The sequence below is a fragment of the Apium graveolens genome, chromosome 5 (assembly GCF_009905375.1).
Source record: "Apium graveolens cultivar Ventura chromosome 5, ASM990537v1, whole genome shotgun sequence".
In the NCBI taxonomy this organism is placed as follows: domain Eukaryota; kingdom Viridiplantae; phylum Streptophyta; class Magnoliopsida; order Apiales; family Apiaceae; genus Apium; species Apium graveolens.
This window is the reverse complement of record NC_133651.1, coordinates 1,279,747-1,300,430: the sequence shown is the minus strand read 5'-3', so window position 1 is coordinate 1,300,430 and position 20,684 is coordinate 1,279,747. Positions and strand designations below refer to the sequence as shown.

At 36.6% G+C, this 20,684-nt stretch overlaps 1 protein-coding gene across 1 annotated transcript; it reads left to right on the top strand.

Annotated features, from left to right (window-relative positions):
- The first annotated feature begins 115 nt into the window (after positions 1-115).
- LOC141725007 (uncharacterized) lies at positions 116-20,219 on the top strand. The gene is made up of 14 exons (XM_074527359.1): positions 116-245; positions 2,243-2,496; positions 2,749-4,255; positions 4,341-4,372; positions 10,906-11,038; positions 11,234-11,331; positions 11,985-12,029; positions 13,307-13,412; positions 14,596-14,722; positions 15,821-15,936; positions 16,537-16,613; positions 17,172-17,306; positions 18,378-18,446; positions 19,611-20,219. Exons 1-14 carry the CDS (start codon positions 116-118, stop codon positions 19,881-19,883), a joined length of 3,102 nt encoding a protein of 1,033 aa, XP_074383460.1. The 3' UTR covers positions 19,884-20,219.
- Positions 20,220-20,684: the final 465 nt, after the last annotated feature.

Here is a 20,684-nt window from a genome sequence, read left to right as displayed (position 1 = left end):
TTTTGTAGTACCTGATTTTCCAGCTTATAAGTTATATTTCGTTGCTGTAGAAAGTGAAAATTTTATCCCTGCCGGGTTTTCATCAAAGTAGAAGGAAGTTTTTAATGACAAAACTATGAGGAGGTTCCTCCCAATTTCTCCGCCGAAAAAGTTTCCGTCAGAAATCGATCTTTGTTTCTTCCCTCTTAACTCGGGACACCGCGCTACGGGTCAGTGCATTGTCGGATATTGTAGGGAAAATTCTTGTATGTCTCGAGGTCATCTCCAACATTTTTGATCCAAAAATTTAAAGAATAGACTGACCCGTAGTGCCCCAAATTTGGATATTTGGATCACTGTCGTCGGAGATGTTCTTAGTTTTGATGTTGCTTGTTTTATCATGGTTACCAAATAAAAACAAACTTAGCTAAACTAAAATAAAGACTGAATGCTGAGGTGACGCTCTTTCATTTATCAATTTAAAATTAAGAACATTTTTGGCTACTTTATTTTGTTTCGACATTTTGAAAAATATACATGACGAGAAACAGAAAAAGAAGATTAAAGGCAAAAGCACACCGATTATGATTTATATTGGTAAAAGTAAAGATCTCAAAAGTTTAGAAGCTTTCTTACAACTTTCGCATTTACGTCAACTGCAAGGGCCCCGTGACTGCCTGTACTTTGTACAATATATGAATATATCTAATATATAAAAGTACTATTATATTATTAATCTGATCTTTGCGTCTTTTTTTTTAATTTTTTTTAATGAAGTTCCTCCTCATTCTAATTTCTAATTATAATTAATAATAAAACAATAATGTATCCAGAAATAATCTTATGATTTAAAAAATTGATTAATCGGTAAAATCAGACAAGATATTTTGACCAAATTTGGAGCGTTTTATCAGAAATTTTGAAAAATCGACCGATTTTTATAATCATTTATTTTGTCATTCTTTGTAGTTAAATATTTCCTTTTTAATAATTCTACTTTTATACTTTATAAACAAGGGTATATTTTAATAAAAATATCGAGATAAACGAGAACCGAAACCTGTACCTCCTCTCGTGGACAATGAGTTGTGAGGTGGATATGATAAGGGGTAAATTTTATATTTAATGAACTATATAAACACATAAATCCAACCATGTGTTAATTCCTCAAAAAGCATTAAAATTTGGATAATTAGCCAATTTGGGTATTTTTAATTTACTACGAAAATGGCAGAGTTTCCATGTGAGCTTCCTCTACTCACTCCAATGTAGTCCACTCTCTGCCCTTTCAACACACACAATACACACAACAATACATACAAAATATTCATGAACTTCACTGGATCAAATCAATACTATGTTTAGTTTAGCATCTTGATCACCACTTCAGTTCAGGTTAATTAATATATATATGCATGAAGCTTTAGTTTTAATAGTGAATTTAAGGATTGTATGTAACTCTGTTCTAATCAGTTTGTAGTGTTGTTTGTGTTTTATGTGATATATATTGTTGTTATGTTTACAAGCTTTTTTTTTTGCTAATTAATTACGCACGCACACGGTAGAGATCGAACTCGTGACTCGGGTACAAGAGTTCAACCAGTGCACCACACTTATTTGACTTTACAAGCTCTTGTGTTTAATTATTTAAGTAGTTCGTTGAATTTACAAGCTCTTGTGTTAAATTATTTATGTAGTTTTATAGTTAACTAATATCTATAGCTGTTAGGTGTTAATATATTTGTTTGCAATTGTGGTAATAGTTTACTGAATTCTATTTGTCCAGGCAGTTTTAGCCATAATAGAGATTTAGGTTCCGTTGTTTCTCGATTTTATTTGATTTCCAGGTGTTTGTTAATATGTGGGGAACAGTTCCAGTTTTTTTATTGTGTTTGTTTGGTTTAAGGATAATGTAGTTGTAGTTCTTTCCAGAGAAGGAAAGTACTTTTAAAATGTGTTGTGATTTTAGGAAACTAAAATTTTCCAAATAATTCGAACATTTCAGTCACCGCTATGATGAGAATTGAGAGCATTGTCTTCCTGGTAAATTTCAAATAAAGAAAAATAATTCATTTTCCCGAAGAATGTATCCAAATTCAAGTTATTTTCCTGAACAACAAACAGAGCTGTAGTTTACTTATTAGAATTTAGATGCTACTGTACTCACTAGCAACATCTTTGTATGCTTCTTGACTTTATGATTCACCTTAAACTTTTTGTATATTAAGCATTAGTGTATGATGATGTTTGTTTTTGTTGACAGATAAAATGAATGCAATCTCGTTATCTGATTCAACAATTTGGAACCATTCTTGTCTTGGCTACCCTTTTAATTCTTTACCCCTGAGTTGCGACCACAACTTGTATTTTGGTTTTAAGTATCATTCTTTGACACACAGAAGTTATTTTAATGGGACGAGGTTCTCGAAGACTTCATGTTCGATACCTGTTCACAAGGGTTTTCGATGCACAGGAGATCTGCTTAGCAAATTGAGCACCACTTTCTTCTCTAGCAGGGTATGTGAGCAGTTATAAATGTTTTGAGCTAAGAGGTACATGATTTTTTTTACAGATTATTATGAAATCGGGGCAGATGACTTTACATTTGCAAATAGCTGTCCAAATATTATAAATGTAGAAAGTTGATTACTAATGCTGCCTGTACTTATGTAAATTACAGTTAAGAAAGTAAAAATTTAAGTATTTCAACAACTATATTAGGGTGGCTATGTGTATTTCTATTTGATTTCTGCATACTTTCTGCGACAGGGAGATTCCTTGTTGACCCGTGCTCTTGATGAGGGAGACGGTAATCCTTCAGAAAATGATGAAATATTAGAATTTAGTGAATTTGAGTTATCAACAGTTAGTGAAGAACATTACGAAGAAAAACCTAGAAAGAAAACTGTTGAGAGTGAGCGAGATGAGCTTTTGGAAGACTTGGCTCTATCCAACGCTAAACAACAGGAATATATGGCCACCATAATGCACGATAAAGAACGAGCAATCGCAGAACTCGAGGCAGCCAAAGCTTTGTTCAACAAGAATTTGCAGGAGTCAATCGAAGAGAAATTTAACTTGGAAACCAAATTGGTTCTTGCAAAACAAGATGCCGTTGAACTGGCAGTGCAAGTTGAAAGGTTGGCAGAGATTTCTTTTCAGCAGGCCACTGATCACATATTAGAAGATGCCCAGTTGAGGGTTTCTGCGGCTGAAACTTCTGCTGCTGAGGCAGCTTACCAGATTGAAGAACGAGTACGGAATTCCATTGAAGGCGCCATAATATCTATTGTAGAGAAGTCTAAGAAGGCCATAGAGAAGGCTCTGGTTCTTGCAGAAACAGCTAGCGAACATACAGCAAAAGCAATGTCTATGTTTACAGATAGTGCAAGTCCTGTTGGTGAAATTGCTTCCATCCAGACACAGAATATCAAGTTACAAACTACCATCGATGATCTAAACTCTAAATTATTACTTTCACGGAGCGAGATTGATCTGTTAAAGCTGGAACTGGAACAAGCTCAAGAACGGGTAAATGCAATTGAACTCCGTGCAAGTGATACAGCAGAAGCATTGGCAGAATATCAGGAGTCAAGCAAGGTTAAATCTCTTCAGCAGGAGGAGGAACTTAAAGTATTAATGGAAAAAATGAAGAAGGAGGCAGGTGATAGAAAAAAGGCTGTTTCTAAGGTTATTAAGACTGAACTGGAGGCAATGAGGGCAGCAGTTGACTCTGCTAAAGAAGCAGCACAATGCAAGGAGGAGGCATACTTGAAAAGGTGCGAAGCTCTACAGAGATCTTTAAAAGCATCTGAAGTTGCTTCAAATATGTGGAAACAAAGAGCAGAGTTGGGAGAGTCATTGTTGTTGAGGGGAAGTCCACTAGGTCAAGGGGAAGAGGATGAAATTTTTGTTCTAAATGGTGGACGCATTGACCTGCTAATGGATGGTGATTCACAAAAGTGGAAACTACTCAGTGATGGTCCTCGTAGAGAGATACCTGACTGGATGGCACGAAGGATATGCTCTATCTTCCCCAAGTTTCCTCCAAGAAAGAAGGATATTTCTGAAGCTGTTACATCTAAATTTAAATCTTTGAAATTGCCCCTTCCTGATGAAGTTTGGTCTATTGCTGATGAAAAGCCAAAGGTAGGGGATACACTTATTGAACATGTGATTGAGAAAGAAATTATTGAAAAGAAGCGGAAGGCTTTAGAACGGGCACTTCATCGAAAGACCATTCAGTGGCAGAGGACCCCTGAACAAATAAAATTAGGTGAATATCTGCATCTTCAGCAAATTATATAATGTCCATGAAGAACTGATTTCTCAATATTAATTTAAATGATTTTACCATGCAGAGCCAGGAACTGGTACCGGAAGAGAGATTGTGGTTAGTTTACCTCTTGATACTAACTTAATATGTGGTGGATCTATTTTCGAAGTTCCTTTACCAGTTTCATACTTATCTTCAAACTTATTGAACGTTATATGTGTGAAAACAATCTGCGATTAATACAAATAATCAAACAAGTGTGTGCGTGAGTAAACGAAATCAAACGGAGGAAGAAAAGATATAAACAGAAGAGAGATCCTCGAGTCCAGTTGAAACTGTCTCCTTAAAGCTATTTCGCCTCTCACCGTATGTGCGAGTCGATAGCCTCCCAGGATAAAACGAGGTAGCGGCGGCGTTACGGATAACGAGCACCTTTAGCGAGCTTGAACGGGCACGAAACTATCACCGAGAGAGAGAGATTTGTGTTTAGAGACGAATATGTTTTTGGTGTGTCTAACCCTAACGCCTTAGAGGTGTTTATATAGGTGTAGATAGACTTGTGCGCTACTCTTTTCCATAAATAATCTGAAACAGAATCAGATTGAATATATCAAGACATACACCATATCAATTAATCTGAAACAAAATCAAATTAATTTATGCCATAATATTTGAGCCAAATTCTAATGAAAAATAATAATTTCCATTATTAAGAGAATATCATCATATCTCACACATCTTTTAGTCATAATGCTCAAAAATATGACTTACCAATATGGGACTTATACCCATATTTTCCAACAATCCCCCACATGGGTGAGATTGGTAATCTTAGTAGCACACACCAGACAGACAGACAGACAGACACGGAGTTTGACTTGGTGATAGTTTCTTCGATCAGATATAGCATACGATAGGTAGAGAATGCTCCTTGAACCTTCGCTCGAGTAAGCATACCGACTTTACTGGTAGACAGTAGACGTGCTTGTCCTTGAACTGTTCGACCGTTTATGTAAACGATGATATACTTATCACTATATCGTTTCTGACTCGTTCAGCTCTCATGAGTATGTCCATTTTGGCCATGGAACATCGTCCTGGTTCTGCAGAAGTTTCTAAAGAATTGTGCCTCGCAATTCTCCTTTGAAGCGGCCCCACTTCTCTCCCACATAGGTGATCTTTATCTTATAGAGTAACCCGCGTTTACTCAACTGAATTCCATGCGTTCACTCCTGAGCTCCACGTATTCATCAAAGATCATTAAAGGCTCAAAGCTTAACCTCGTACCTTACGGGTCTCACTGTTTCCTCATCATAGGAACAGGCCAGGGGTTACCCCCACAGTGATTTGGTCATCATGATTTAGTTGTCCCATTGAACCAAGTTCTTGGGATCTCCAGTCAGCAATGGTTGGGTGTCCACCATGATGCCGTTAAGCAATAGGCTTAAGGCCCATCCCTCTCGATGATTTCTCAACCACTTCTCTTGATAACCCTTTGGTTAGTGGATCCGCGATATTATCCTTTGACGGTATATAGTCAATAGTGATAATTCCGGTTGAGATCAATTGTCTAATGGAACTGTGTCGTCGTCGTATATGACGAGACTTTCCATTATACATCGTGCTCTGTGCTCTGCCAATAGCGGATTGACTATCACAGTGAATCCCTATTGCAGTTACAGGCTTTGGCCATCTTGGAATATCCTCCAGAAACTGACGTAGATATTCAGCCTCTTCGGCGCATTTATCTAGTGCCACAAACTCAGCTTCCATCGTGGAATGAGTTATCACCGTTTGTTTTGAGGATTTCCATGATATTGCCGCTCCAGCTAATGTAAACACATAGCCACTCGTAGACTTAAGTGCTTTCTTGCTAGATATCCAATTTGCGTCAGTATATCCTTCTAATACTGCTGGGTATCTGCCATAGTGCAGTCCATAGTCTCGAGTTCCCCTCAAGTACCTTAGTACCCTTATAATCGCTTTCCAGTGATCAGCTCCCGGATTACTCGTAAACCTACTCAACTTGCTAATTGAGTATGCAATGTCTGGTCTTGTACAACTCATGAGGTACATCAGACTACCAATTATCCTCGAGTATTCCAATTGGGAAACAGCTACACCTTTGTTCTTGGATAGGTGCAAAGTCATATCTACAGGTGTCCTAGCTTTCTCAAAGTCATCCTTAAGAAACTTCTCAAGGATCTTGTCAACATAATGTGGTTGACTTAATGCGAGACCCTCTGATGTTCTAGAAATTTGAATTCCCAGAATTACATTTGCTAGTCCCATATCTTTCATGTCGAACCTTGATTTCAACATGTCCTTTGTAGATTTGAGAACTTTATCATTGCTTCCAACAATAAGTAGATCATCTACATATAGTGTCATCATGACATAGCCATTGTCATTCTCCTTGACATAGCTGTTCTCGTTATCCTTGTAATAGGCACAGCTATCACATTCATTGATTTTGAAACCATTGGCCAGCACGACCTCATCAAATTTTTCATGCCATTTCATAGGCGCTTGTTTCAAACCATACAATGATTTCACCAATCTACACACTTTCCTTTCTTGTCCTGGGACAACAAACCCTTCAGGTTGTTCCATATAGATTTCTTCATCTATGTCTCCATTTAGGAAAGCTGTTTTCACATCCATTTGATGTACAGTTAGATTACGCATTGCAGCAATAGCAAACATCATCCTTATGGACGTTATTCTCGTTACAGGAGAATATGTATCAAAGTAATCAAGGCCTTTTTGTTGCTTGTATCCTTTAATTACAAGTCTGGCCTTATACTTATCAATAGTGCCATCAGTTTTCAACTTCTTCTTGAAAACCCACTTGCTACCTAATGGTTTGCAACCAGTTGGCAAGTCCACTAATTCCCAAGTATGATTTTGCATAATTGAATCAACTTCATTCTTGATGGCCTCTTTCCACATAGGTCCATCAGGTGAGGTAACCGCCTCCTTATAAGTTTTTGGGTCACCTTCTTCGAGCAAATAGGTCATAAAATCAGACCCATAGGATTTCTCCGTTCGTTGTCTTTTGCTCCTTCTCACTACCCCCACATTTTCGTCTTCACTTTCGTCACTCTCATTATCGTCATCTACAGACTCATGAGATCGTTTAGACGTCGTAGGTTGTTGGTTTCCTGGATTACAGGGAAACATCGTCTCAAAAAATGAGGCATTTCTTGATTCCATAATGGTATTCTTTTGAATATCAGGAATCTTGGATTCATGAACAAGAAACCGATATGCAGTGCTGTGTGGAGGATATCCGATGAAGACACAATTCACAGTCTTAGGACCTATCTTCACCTTCTTCGGTGTAGGGATCAGTACCTTTGCAAGGCACCCCCACACTTTCAGGTGTTGGTAACTTGGTTTCTTTTTCTTCCACATTTCATAAGGACTTACATCCTTATTCTTGCGCATCGTAATATTTAAAATATTATTTGCGCTTAAGATGGCTTCTCCCCACATCGATTGTGGGAGCCCAGAGCTTAACAACATCGCATTCATCATCTCTTTCAGAGTGCGATTCTTCCTTTCAGCCACACCATTTGACTGAGGGGAGTATGGTGCAGTGACCTCATGGATTATACCATGTTGTGAACAGAATTCCCCAAACGGTTCAACATATTCACCTCCACGATCACTTCGTATCGTTTTGATTTTCTCAGTTTGTTGTGTCTCAACTTCTTCCTTATAGATTTTAAATTTATCTATAGCTTCGTCTTTGCTTTTCAACAAATATACATAGCAGTATTTTGTACAATCATCAATGAATGTAATAAAATACTTGTTTCCTCCTCTTGTTGGAGCGAATTTTAAATCACATATGTCGCTATGTATTAGGTCTAGCACTTTGGTGTTCCTTTCCACACGTTTAAATGATGATCTCGTTAATTTTGCCTCAACACAAGTCTCACACTTATGTTTTGGATCGATAGTAAGTTTAGGTATGTATTCTTTTGCACTTAAACGTCGTAAAGTGTCATAATTTACATGTCCTAATCTAGCATGCCATAAATTAGGAGACTCAAGCAAGTAAGCAGAAGAATTCTTCATTTCATTATCGTCCTTAACGGACATTACATTGAGCTTAAAAAGCCCATCAGTTAAATAACCCTTGCCTACAAACATACCACTCTTAGACAAAATAACTTTATCTGACTCTATTACAATGCGAAAGCCATGCTTATTCAACAGAGAACCAGACACAAGGTTCTTGCGAATATCAGGCACATAAAGTACATTCTTCAAAGTCAGATTCTTCCCAGAGGTCATCTTCAGGATCACCATGCCTTCACCCTCAATGGTAGAAGTTGCTGAATTCCCCATGTAGAGTTTCTCACCAGCATCGGAAGCTTTGAGGCTAGAGAAAACCGCCTTGTCTGAGCAAACATGCCTAGTAGCACCAGTATCAATCCACCATTCACGTGGATTAGAACCGACCAGGTTCACTTCAGAGACCGTAGCACAGAGGTCTATGTCACCCATCTCCTTGGAGATATTCTCTACCATGTTTGCTTCTTTCTTCTTGTTGGGCTTCTTGGGCTTCTTGCAGTCAGAAGACCTATGACCAACTTTATCACAGTTGTAGCACTTCCCTTGAAATTTCGACTTCGAAATCCCTCCCTTGGGTGCCAGCTTTGCCCCTTTACCAGAATTAGCCTTCTTGGGCTTGGAGCTTTGAGCATGCTCCACCATGTTTGCCTTCTCAGTGGCAACGTTAACTTTCTTCTCGGACCCTCTGTTGTCTTCTTCAATACGAAGTCTAACAATAAGATCCTCCATAGACATCTCCTTTCGCTTGTGCTTAAGGTAGTTCTTGAAATCTTTCCATCCAGGTGGAAGCTTTTCAATAACAGCAGCAACTTGGAAAGACTCACTTATGACCATTCCCTCAGCATGAATGTCATGAATGATCACCTGCAGTTCCTGCACCTGACTGACCACAGTCTTAGAGTCTGCCATCTTATAATCAAGAAAGCGGCCAACAATCCACTTCTTTGCCCCAGCGTCCTCGGTTTTATACTTATGGTCAAGTGACTCCCATAAGACCTTAGTTGTTGGCTTTGCGCTGTATACGTTATACAACGAGTCAGACAAACAATTTAACACATAGTTCCGACAGATGTAGTCGGAGTGCTTCCAAGCATCAGCAGCATACACAGTCTGCATGTTACTCTCAGCAGTGAGCAACGGTGGTTCTTCCTTAAGGAAGCGATCCATATGCAACGTGGTCAGATAAAAGTGCATCTTTTGTTGCCAACGTTTGAAGTTCGTTCCGTTGAACTTCTCAGGTTTTTCAGCATGTGCAGCAGGCACAGTTGGCATAACAGGTGCAGCAGGCACCACGGGTGGAACAGATGGTACGTGCGTCTGTACTACAGGTGTATGCACACCAGTAGGCACCGCAGGTATGATCGGAGGAGTGAATCCTGCCGATATCTGTCCAAGAGGAACACTAAACTGTCCAATGACAGTGTGTCCCACAGGCACATGTCCCGAAGGCACATGTCCCGAAGGCACATGTCCAACAGGCGTTTGACCCCCATCAGATCGTACGATCCGTGCGTTAGGGTTAATCGGCTGCTGGTGAACCCCATCAGATCCAGTGATCTGTGCGTTGGGATCAGCCGTCATGTTCATCGAATCGTTCACAGTTTGGTTCTCCATCGATCTGTTACTCAACAAAACAAGCAGATACAGATGTATCAGTCACAGATGTATATAAAATAAATAGCTTTAAGATTGTGAAAACAATCTGCGATTAATACAAATAATCAAACAAGTGTGTGCGTGAGTAAACGAAATCAAACGGAGGAAGAAAAGATATAAACAGAAGAGAGATCCTCGAGTCCAGTTGAAACTGTCTCCTTAAAGCTATTTCGCCTCTCACCGTATGTGCGAGTCGATAGCCTCCCAGGATAAAACGAGGTAGCGGCGGCGTTACGGATAACGAGCACCTTCAGCGAGTTTGAACGGGCACGAAACTATCACCGAGAGAGAGAGATTTGTGTTTAGAGACGAATATGTTTTTGGTGTGTCTAACCCTAACGCCTTAGAGGTGTTTATATAGGTGTAGATAGACTTGTGCGCTACTCTTTTCCATAAATAATCTGAAACAGAATCAGATTGAATATATCAAGACATACACCATATCAATTAATCTGAAACAAAATCAAATTAATTTATGCCATAATATTTGAGCCAAATTCTAATGGAAAATAATAATTTCCATTATTAAGAGAATATCATCATATCTCACACATCTTTTAGTCATAATGCTCAAAAATATGACTTACCAATATGGGACTTATACCCATATTTTCCAACAATATGCTCTTCTGCTAGAACTGCACATGAGTATGCTGATGTCAGAGCTACTCAAATGTATCTCTCCTACTAGCATCATGAAGGACCTGTACCTTCATTAATGACTTTAATTTTTAAGTTCATTAACAAATGTGTAATTTATCAAATTCATAAGCTGATTATTGTGAAAAAGGAAGTGTTTGTCCTTATACATCAATATCCTCTACAGCTTAATACATGGTTTTACCTTCTCTTTTTTTTCCTCTTTTTTTTTGCCTAAATACCCTTGATTTTTTTGTTTTTGTTTCAAGTTCCAAGGATTCAATTGGGAAAGCTGTAGAAAAAAGTGGTACCTTGAGCTGGCTCCAAAAGCTTCTGATTTATCCAGGTGTGGCATTACAGCTGTGTGGCTCCCACCGCCAACTGAATCTGTTGCTCCACAAGGTCTTTCACCACTTTTAAAGATCTATCTAAAATCTTGTTATCAATCTAGATGCTTGAAGAAAAGCACATCAATATGACTTTCTGATGAGATTCTAGGGGGGAATATCATGATATTTCTTGATTGATACTGTACTAGTATCTTGTGGATGAGGAGTTAAATAATTTTCATTTTATCGAATTCTGAATGTCATGCAGGGTATATGCCTTCGGACCTGTACAACTTAAACTCGGCTTATGGTTCTAGAGACGAGCTGAAATATTGTATAGAGGAAATGCATAATCAAGATCTTCTGGTATGCTTTTATTTATAAGGATAATAATGGACAATACGTATGAAGATAAAACCTTTTTGTAGAACCTTCGCTAATGGTTACTTGTATCCTCTGGAAGGACACAGAAGACTTGGGGGAGTTATTATGTTACAATAACAATTTTTATAATTAAATAGCAGTTTCCACTTCAACCACCTATTGAATGGGCTAAAAGTGTAACCGTAATCTACAATTATCATACTTTTGTAATAGATGGTTCATCATTTTCAGATAATTATGTATGAAGTGTGTTCTTTATTAGTCAAGATACAGAGGAACACATGTGCAACAAGCTACCCATTCTTCCATGAAATTGGTTATATAACATTTTCAACATTTTTTATCCCCTAAAGCCTTCACAGTTTTAATTTTTGACTTCGCTTTAAAATGAGAGTTCGTGTCCTACGGATGCTGCCTTGCATATGTTGATTGTGTGGGGTAGATTTATTTGGATTTCCAAGGTTTGTTGTCCTCTTTCATGTTCTCAAGCTAAATTTGAAAGGCCTGGACCAGTCCAATTTCATGTTTAATCTGTTAGGCGACCATCTCTCCCAAAATTTTAAGGTGTCCGGAGAGGACCACTAATAGAATCTTATAATATATATTGCTTACAAATAATGCTAGTTCATCCACAGGCCTTGGGAGATGTTGTACTAAACCATCGGTGCGCTCATAAGCAGGTATTTCATTATTTCTTGTTCAATTCAGTGTTGTTTGCAATGTATAATCGTGTGACATACTTGTATGATAGTAGCACCTTTTTCTTTGTTTAAGATATCTGGCTGGCTGGTCAACAATCAGTGCTTCAGTTGACATACTTGTATGACTCATGCACAAGCAGATATAACTTCTTTTTGTATCCCGACATTGGTATTAGATTTAAATTGTATATGGAAGGCCAGAATTCAGAGCACCCTTGTATTTTCAGTAACTTATTCAGAGCAATTAAATAAGGATTTTGTTAAAAAAATGGAGTAACTTGTATTTGGATGCTATCTAGATATTAATTCTAATCATCCAGACTACGATATATCTCTGCCAAAAGGTGCGAACTATCAGTCTTTGCAATATTTACTTTTTTAAACCTAACAATTGGGAGGCTTGTAGGGTACATTTATTTGAAAAGTAATTGCTCTGGATCCTGATAACCTTTTGAGTTATGTAACAGAAATCTTTCATGATAAAAGTTCTGCAAGCCTCATACACATTCTGCGGTTTCATAAGAAATAGAGCTTTCGGTTATTAATTTGCCTAATTTCATCTCCTAGCTTAGAATTAATTACTTTTATGTGGGCTTACCATCATAGGTTGCTTACCAGTTTATATTAGACATAAAAATCTTCAATTTTATCATGTGCTGATATCGCAGGCATGTTATGATTTGACTTTAGCATGATCAAACTAATATTAGTTTTCCACAAATGGAATACCTGCAATGCTCAACACCGTATATGTGGCTGACTAGAGTACTAGACTTGTGCGGCAATCCAAAAAAATTAAATTTCATTTCCTGTCCTCTACGGAATACTCCTTGTCTTTTGGCGTATCTAGTGAGATGCAAGCTGCTGTTACTGGTGAAGCTACGTGAGGAACAGGGCCCTACCCCTACTTGATCAATATAATTTTTTTTTTGAAGTACTCCACCTGATTTTGTCATTAGTTATGTGTAGATATATTTGTAAAAGAAGGCAGATGATATTTATTGATGATTATTAGGTAAATGGTCATTTAGTGAGATATGTCTCTAAAACATTCGAGAATGAGTATATAATGAAAACATCTCAAGACATGAAAAAGTTTGTTGTAACTAGATAATATATCTCTTGTTTTTGGTGTAAAGACACTTCGTGTTTACACAGTAGGTTTTTCTTACTTTATTTACCCCCACTATATGCCTCTCCTGGCTACACCCCAGACTGTTATATTCTATTAGTAAATTACTTTCACATATTTGCAGAGTCCAAATGGTGTGTGGAATATTTTTGGTGGCAAGCTTGCATGGGGACCAGAGGCTATTGTGTGTGATGATCCAAATTTTCAAGGGCGTGGAAATCCTTCGAGCGGTATGAAATTTCGATCTGGTACACTTGTGTTGTATGTTATCACTTTTAACATGCATCTGGTACCTGCTGGAAATTAATGTTTCTGATTGTTAGATTTTCAAGTCACATTCTGTACACCAGGCTGACCTTTGATTAGCCACAAATTCTCAATAATTCTCTCAAAATTTAGCAATCTACATGGGGATAACTGATAACATTTTGCACTTTACCAGAAAGAAGGCCTATATTGTCACATAAGATTCTCAACAAGCTTGCAAGCTTTTTTCTTACATAACTACTAGTGACCTGAATTTTTAATCCCGATTCTTGAGGTTGAAAGAAAAAGGAGCAACTCTATAGTTACATGTACTAAAAACCTAAATGTAGATAGGAACATGAACATACTTGCTCTCACCAATTTGAACATTAATGGAACAATGGTTATGTGCAAGTTTTGCTTCCATGAGAGTGGAAAATTCCTTACGATTTTTTTTTACTATTAATATTATTCTTGAAGTGCCGTGAAAGGAAAAGTGAAAAAAGTTGTTCCCAGGTTACCCACTTGTTTTGCTTCTTATTGGCTTGTTTTTGTTGGATTTTTATAAATAAATGATAACTGATAAAAGATATTGTAAAAGAGTAAACTAAAACAGAACTATTTTATTATCTGAAGCCATACTTCTATATAAAAATACATTATAATTCACCTCTTTATATAGGTGTACATTTAACCAATACACCTAATAAATAGGTAACCCTAACCTTATCTATAATTCAAAAACTACATTATCTAATAAATATTTAAACTCTATTTCTAACAACCTAATCAAAATCAATCCAAAAAACAATTCAAATAATTTTGAATTATTATTTCCAACAGTTTTATGCTGCTAATTACCTTCTACCTTTAGAAGATTTCTCTATATTTGTAACATATATTTAGCAAGTGCCAAGTAGCATGGCTTAAATAAAATCTGCTCGAAACAGAAGGCTATCTTTTTTATAATAATTGTTCACTACAAGTCATAGAATACCCTCATAAAGGTATATTTCTGTGGTCTGTACAAATTAAGATGTATATCTTTTTTAAGAAATGCTCTAACATAAATGAAAAGTAGATCAGGTTCACGAGAATGAATTGTTAATAGTCAGGCAGCAATTGTATGAATGTGCTCTACTTGTCTGCTTCTGTTTTGAGCTGCAGGCGATATCTTTCACGCAGCACCGAACATTGATCACTCCCAGGATTTTGTGCGAAGAGATGTTAAAGAATGGTTAAATTGGCTGCGCAATGATACTGGTTTCGATGGATGGCGACTGGACTTTGTAAGGTAAGGTTTCATTTTAATAATAAATCAACATCTTTTATTTTATATTTTGACTCATTTTTTATTTTCTTTATCTTCTATTTTTATTTTTACAAAAACTTATTCCCAAATGGTTTTATCTGGTTGAGGTATTTAGCATCCAGTCATTTGTGTATTGACAAAACACCATTAACAGAAAACAAAAGGTTATTTTGGTGTATAACCTGAATGCTGACTTAATTCAGTTATAATCTCCTTGTTTTAACTTGTGATTAACACCAAACCTGTATGTGAGAAATGGCGTGCAATCATAAAAGTCACCCATCCAAGGATAAGATAAACCAGAACCTACTTCAAGATTATTCGATAGCCTTTCAGTTGATGATTAAGTAATGAACAACCTTATATGAAAGAGTAACTTGTAGAACTTCTCTTCCCCCTATAAGAAACTGTTAGTGCAAGTTACTAACTGATGTAGGACGGTTGGGGAAAGGGGTTAAAACAGGTGATAAAAAACTATATCCGCAGTGAATCGGTGGAGTCACAAATAATCCTCAGATTTATCCAATAGAATTTAATTCATAATGTTCATCTCTATTCAATAAAGGAGATTACAATTGTTTATATAGAGCTCCTATGGTGAACACGAAACTTGTAGATAAGGGAATCATCATTAAATGAAACAAATCCTTTTATTATTAACTATTACCTATTACTGATTTACTACCATATATCTATTATCCATCATACTCTTAAGTAGATAATATAACTAATCTATATAATAGTAATATATTAACAAACAATTTAATTATTATACTAACAGTAATATTAATATATTAACAATCAGTTTAATTATTTTATGTTAAGAGAAGCCCAGTATGTATATCAATTATATGTGCTAACATTCCCCTCCCTCGAGAATCGACTTTGGATTTGAAGAGTGGAGCAGCGGATATGTTCGGTGTCCCAGATGTCCCAGATTTTTTCCGTCCATATTTGTAATGTAATTCCATGAGGTGTTGGGGTTCCTAGGACTCAAACTTGAGACTGCTAGGTCAAATGTGGAACTGAATCTCACCAATTTATTGCTGTGTACTAATACAAGATATTGGTTGCATGCAGAGGATTTTCAGGTAGTTATGTGAAAGAGTACATAGAAGCTTCAAATCCTTCATTTGCTATTGGGGAATATTGGGATAGTCTGGCTTATGAGGGCGGTAATTTATGCTACAATCAAGGTAATTGTTGACTGCACCATCTATCTACCATTTGAAAATTCCTAGATCTGTTTACAGTGAAAATCAGATAAACTCAAGCACAATTTACATCCCATAACTTGTTTAATGAAAGTATCCACTCTTACCATATTTCTTTCAAATGATAGAACATCTAACATCTAATAGAGGGAACATGTTTTTTTCAAACTTAAGCTATTTCATATACCTTAGTGATACTGATAACTTTATTTTCTTGCTTGAAATTGAATTGCATGGACTTCCACAGTCTCTGATCCAGTCAACCTATGACGTTTTTTTTCCAACTTAAGCCATTCTAAATACCCTAGAAATTTCCATGGTGGACTAGAATCTCATCTAATCAGTGATATTGTCTCAATTATTGTAGTACATTGTCATACTTTGTACATTATTTCCAGCTTTCCTATTATTGTTTTGAAACATTAAAGGCTTATATTGGTAATCAGGATTAGATGATTAAGAAATTAATTTGTACTCTTTTGTTTTAAGAAATATAGGGGAGACTTTTGTCAATTGTTTAGACATATCATCATCTGATGGCTTTATTGTTCCTCTTAACTATGATTTTGATTATGTCACTAGATGCTCATCGTCAAAGGATCGTCAATTGGATTAACGCCACAGGGGGCACCTCTTCAGCATTTGATGTCACAACAAAGGTACTTTCTGTGATATACTGATATCTATCTGCTCATACTGCTTCTTTATGGAGTAAAATGAGCATTATGAAACGTCATGATGCTTGTCTTTGTTAACTTGTCACTGATGGCAACTACACCAACTGTAACTGTGTTTAACGGCCTCAAAAGGACTTTTCCTGGATGCAACTCTTACCTATTCAGAGGTGAAAGGTTATCAAAAGCTGCACAATATCTTGCACTAAATAGTTCAGAGCACCTCTGGCCATTTAATTAAATACTCTAATGATAAACTAAAACTGTGCATGATTCTTGAAGCTTCCATCTTTGGTCGATTGTGCCACATCTTTTGACAAAATTATAACTATTTATGAAAGTTACCATCTATTAAATGTCTGGTTGGCCTTTGGTACTAGACTGCTCTGGTACTTTACCACCACCTATCTGTTTTTAATGGGTAAACAGTAACTTCCGTTGCCCTTCACTTCTTCTACAGCAAATTTGAGTCCATAAAAAGGTGCACCAACTGATCATCACTGTAAAGCAAACTTGCATCATTATGTTATGATTCCTCTGCAGGGTATACTCCACTCAGCTCTCCATAATGAATACTGGAGATTAATAGATCCTCAGGGAAAACCAACCGGAGTATTGGGATGGTGGCCTTCACGTGCTGTCACATTTTTGGAGAACCATGACACTGGATCAACTCAGGTCTTTCCCCACTCTCTTCCCTTTACCTTATTCTTTTGTGGGCTTCAGGTTAGGTAATTCACCTGTTTCTGCAAGTCAAATTGGTCTATTTTTTCTTATAATATACTGGCATTTAAAGTAGATAACTTTTGGAAAGATAATGAGTCCCTTTCCAGTTTGCAGTTCCAAATATATTGTTAGACTATTGTTACCTTTCACATTATATTTATTGGTGTTTCTTCACCATATTATCTACGTGGAAGGGGGTTGAGGGTTTGTATGTAGAGTGCTGGTGTTTTGACACCTTTAACAACCTAAATCAATCGTTAATATTTCCATTGGTCAGTGAGGACATATCTATTTTTATTATACTACTGAAGCGGAACTATTAAATCTCTGGTAGACTGGTAGTTGGCCAGTCGACCATTAGGCTGGGTTAAAATAATAAAAATGTGGATTGATTGGTCGTTTGGGTCACACCAAAATTATAAAAATACGGTCTTCTAAAAAATAAGATCTGATAGTGCATCCAGTGGCTGAGGGATTTACATTGAGGTCACGCGAAATTGTAAAGATGTTAACAGGGCATATCCCTCAACCCTATGTTGTTCGGACTCTTCATTTTACCTTTGAGTACCTGTGTCAGACACTCGGCACTTGGACTCGGACACTAATTTTAGGCCAAAAATATGTATATTTTTCAAAATATTGCCGAGTCCGATAATTGGACCTGTGTCCATGTCGGACACTTCTAGCCGAGTCCGGGTAACATAGCCTCAAGCTTGCTTAGCAAACACGGATTATTTGGGTATCTAATTTTGTAACTGTATTGTATATAGAAGCTTTTCCCACGTGTCTTCATCATTTTGATTGCTTATTGACCTGAAGGCTACTTTTGCGCCACGACGTATAATTTAAAATCATATGTAACACAATTTTTAGCTAAAACCATATGTTTCATCATCTGCATCCTACTAAATGAAGCAAGAGAAACAGAAAACATATTTTATTATATTTAAAAAAATTAAACTTGTAAGTTTGCCCCTCTTCTTTTTAGATAAATAACTTTGTCTCTTTGCCTCTGAATTACAGGGTCACTGGCCGTTTCCACGAGATAAGCTTACACAGGGATATGCATATATATTAACTCATCCTGGAACGGTAATTTGATAAGCAAGACATAACTTGCCACTATTCTTGTGCTTCTTACTGCTTAACAACTAGAGTTAATATTTAAGAAATTTGAAGGTACCTATTATAATTTTTAACTACATTTTTAGAACCTTTTTTAGCTTCTATATCTAATTGGACAAAATTTATTGAGGCTTGGTCATTCTCCGGCTTGCGCCACTCCCATCAACTAAAGATACTAGATTCCTTATTATTAAAAGATGCCATTTCTGAGTATGAACTTTTCGGGTATTGAATATTTATGCAACGGGTATTGAATATTTATGCAATACACAGTTGTGTTACGTTCACTCAGTTGACTTGAAAAACCTTTAAGATGTTTCCTCCTAAGTCTAGGGTCTTCGACTTGATATTTTTTTGCCTAGATTAGGAACAAAACTTCTATCCGAATTCAAGATTAACTCTGTCTTGTAATGTCAATCTGATATTTTTCAGATCTATCAAAGATTATACATATGACTTCATATGTATCTCTTGCAGTTAGTAGTACTTGTGACGAAAATCATCCATATCCTTGGTGCAATTTCTAATTCTTATAATGCTTGAGCTGTTCAGTCTTTATGCATTGAAATGTATAATTAAATGCTCCCCAAGTTTGATTATCATAGGATGTGGTTATGTATGCAGTCACATAAATCGTTGAGAAGGTAATCAAAAAATTTGTTCAAGCAGTGTGAGTGCTCATGAAATTTTTGTACTTGATTACACTTTATTTGAAGGTTTAACTTTTAGCTAGAATACGATTTCTCAGTAGGAATAGCACTGTTTTTGGGCCTAGGGTTTCTTCCTACATTTTAAAACTTGATGAATGAAAAATAGCATTTTTGTGATCCTGATTTTTTTGGTTGGTATCTCATACAAAAAGTGTTGTATTTTAAATTTATTGTTCATTTTTAAATACAACTTCAATGTAATTATTCAAATGCGATCTGTTGATGAGATCAATACAGTCTGTCACGAGAGAGAAATTTGTTTACTTGTGGCTAGCATTATTGACAGGGTGACGCGATACTATAGTAGCCAAGAATTTTTATTTGAGACTGATCCTTGAGAGCCCTGGCTAATGAGTAAAAACATTGTTTCTTCTTTACTGTTGATCTCAACATCATTTTCACATATATTGATTTTGTGCAGCCTGTTGTGTTTTACGACCATTTCTATGATTTTGGCATCCATGACACAATTACGGAGTTGATTGAGGCCCGGAAACGTGCTTCTATCCATTGTAGAAGTCCGGTGAAGATATTACATGCTGTCAGTGAGGGTTATGCTGCACAAATCGGAGATTCACTTGTGATGAAGCTTGGTCAATTCGACTGGAATCCTGCTAAGGAAGTGAATTTGGATGGTAGCTGGCAAATGTTTGTCAATAAAGGATCAGATTATCAGCTGTGGCTGCGAAAGTAATGTAACCACATCATTCGATATAGAATCACGAGAACGGTCACATTCATTTGATTGCGAAAACAAGATATGTAAACTCGCAATGTACTCAAATCATACAGTTCTGAACTTCAACTGCCCCCTTGTATCTCCTTCTAAATAACCGTGTACTCTGTCCACAACTCGATCTGTAATTTACCCCTTGAAAGGTGAACGAATCTAGAGCAAGGTATGTAATAAATCTTACAGATTCATGAAAACAAAATTAACAAGTTTCACATTCTATCAGTTGCTCAAAGTTTGCAAGCAATAAGCAATGTTAAACGTCCAAAATTCGATTTTGGAGTACTATTTTGTTGAGTCACCTGTGTCCCTAGCTGAGTGAACACTGTACATATGCCAGCTTGAGCTATGATACCCATTTTATATCCGACATTCAAAGAAAACGAGTTTTCCTCATTATTATTATCGTAAACATGCAGGGCCGACCTTGAGATTTGAGGAACCCTATTCGAAATCAGTTTATAGGCCCAATATACATATATCATGGAAATTCATATATATTTATTTTAAAAAGTTAAAATTTTTGGGGATCTTGAGTGTCGTGGGCCCTAGTCCCAAATTTTGCTCTCCTATAGTCAAGGTCATCCCCGTAAACATGAACGTTAAAATTTCTATTTTTAATTTAAAATTACACGAAACACTACACGAAAGAAGGTATACGAAACGAATCCTTAACAGGTCGGATTTAAACTAGTCGGTCACTACACGAAATATGAAATGAAATACGAAAGCACACGTAACGAACAAAGATCCACGATAAAT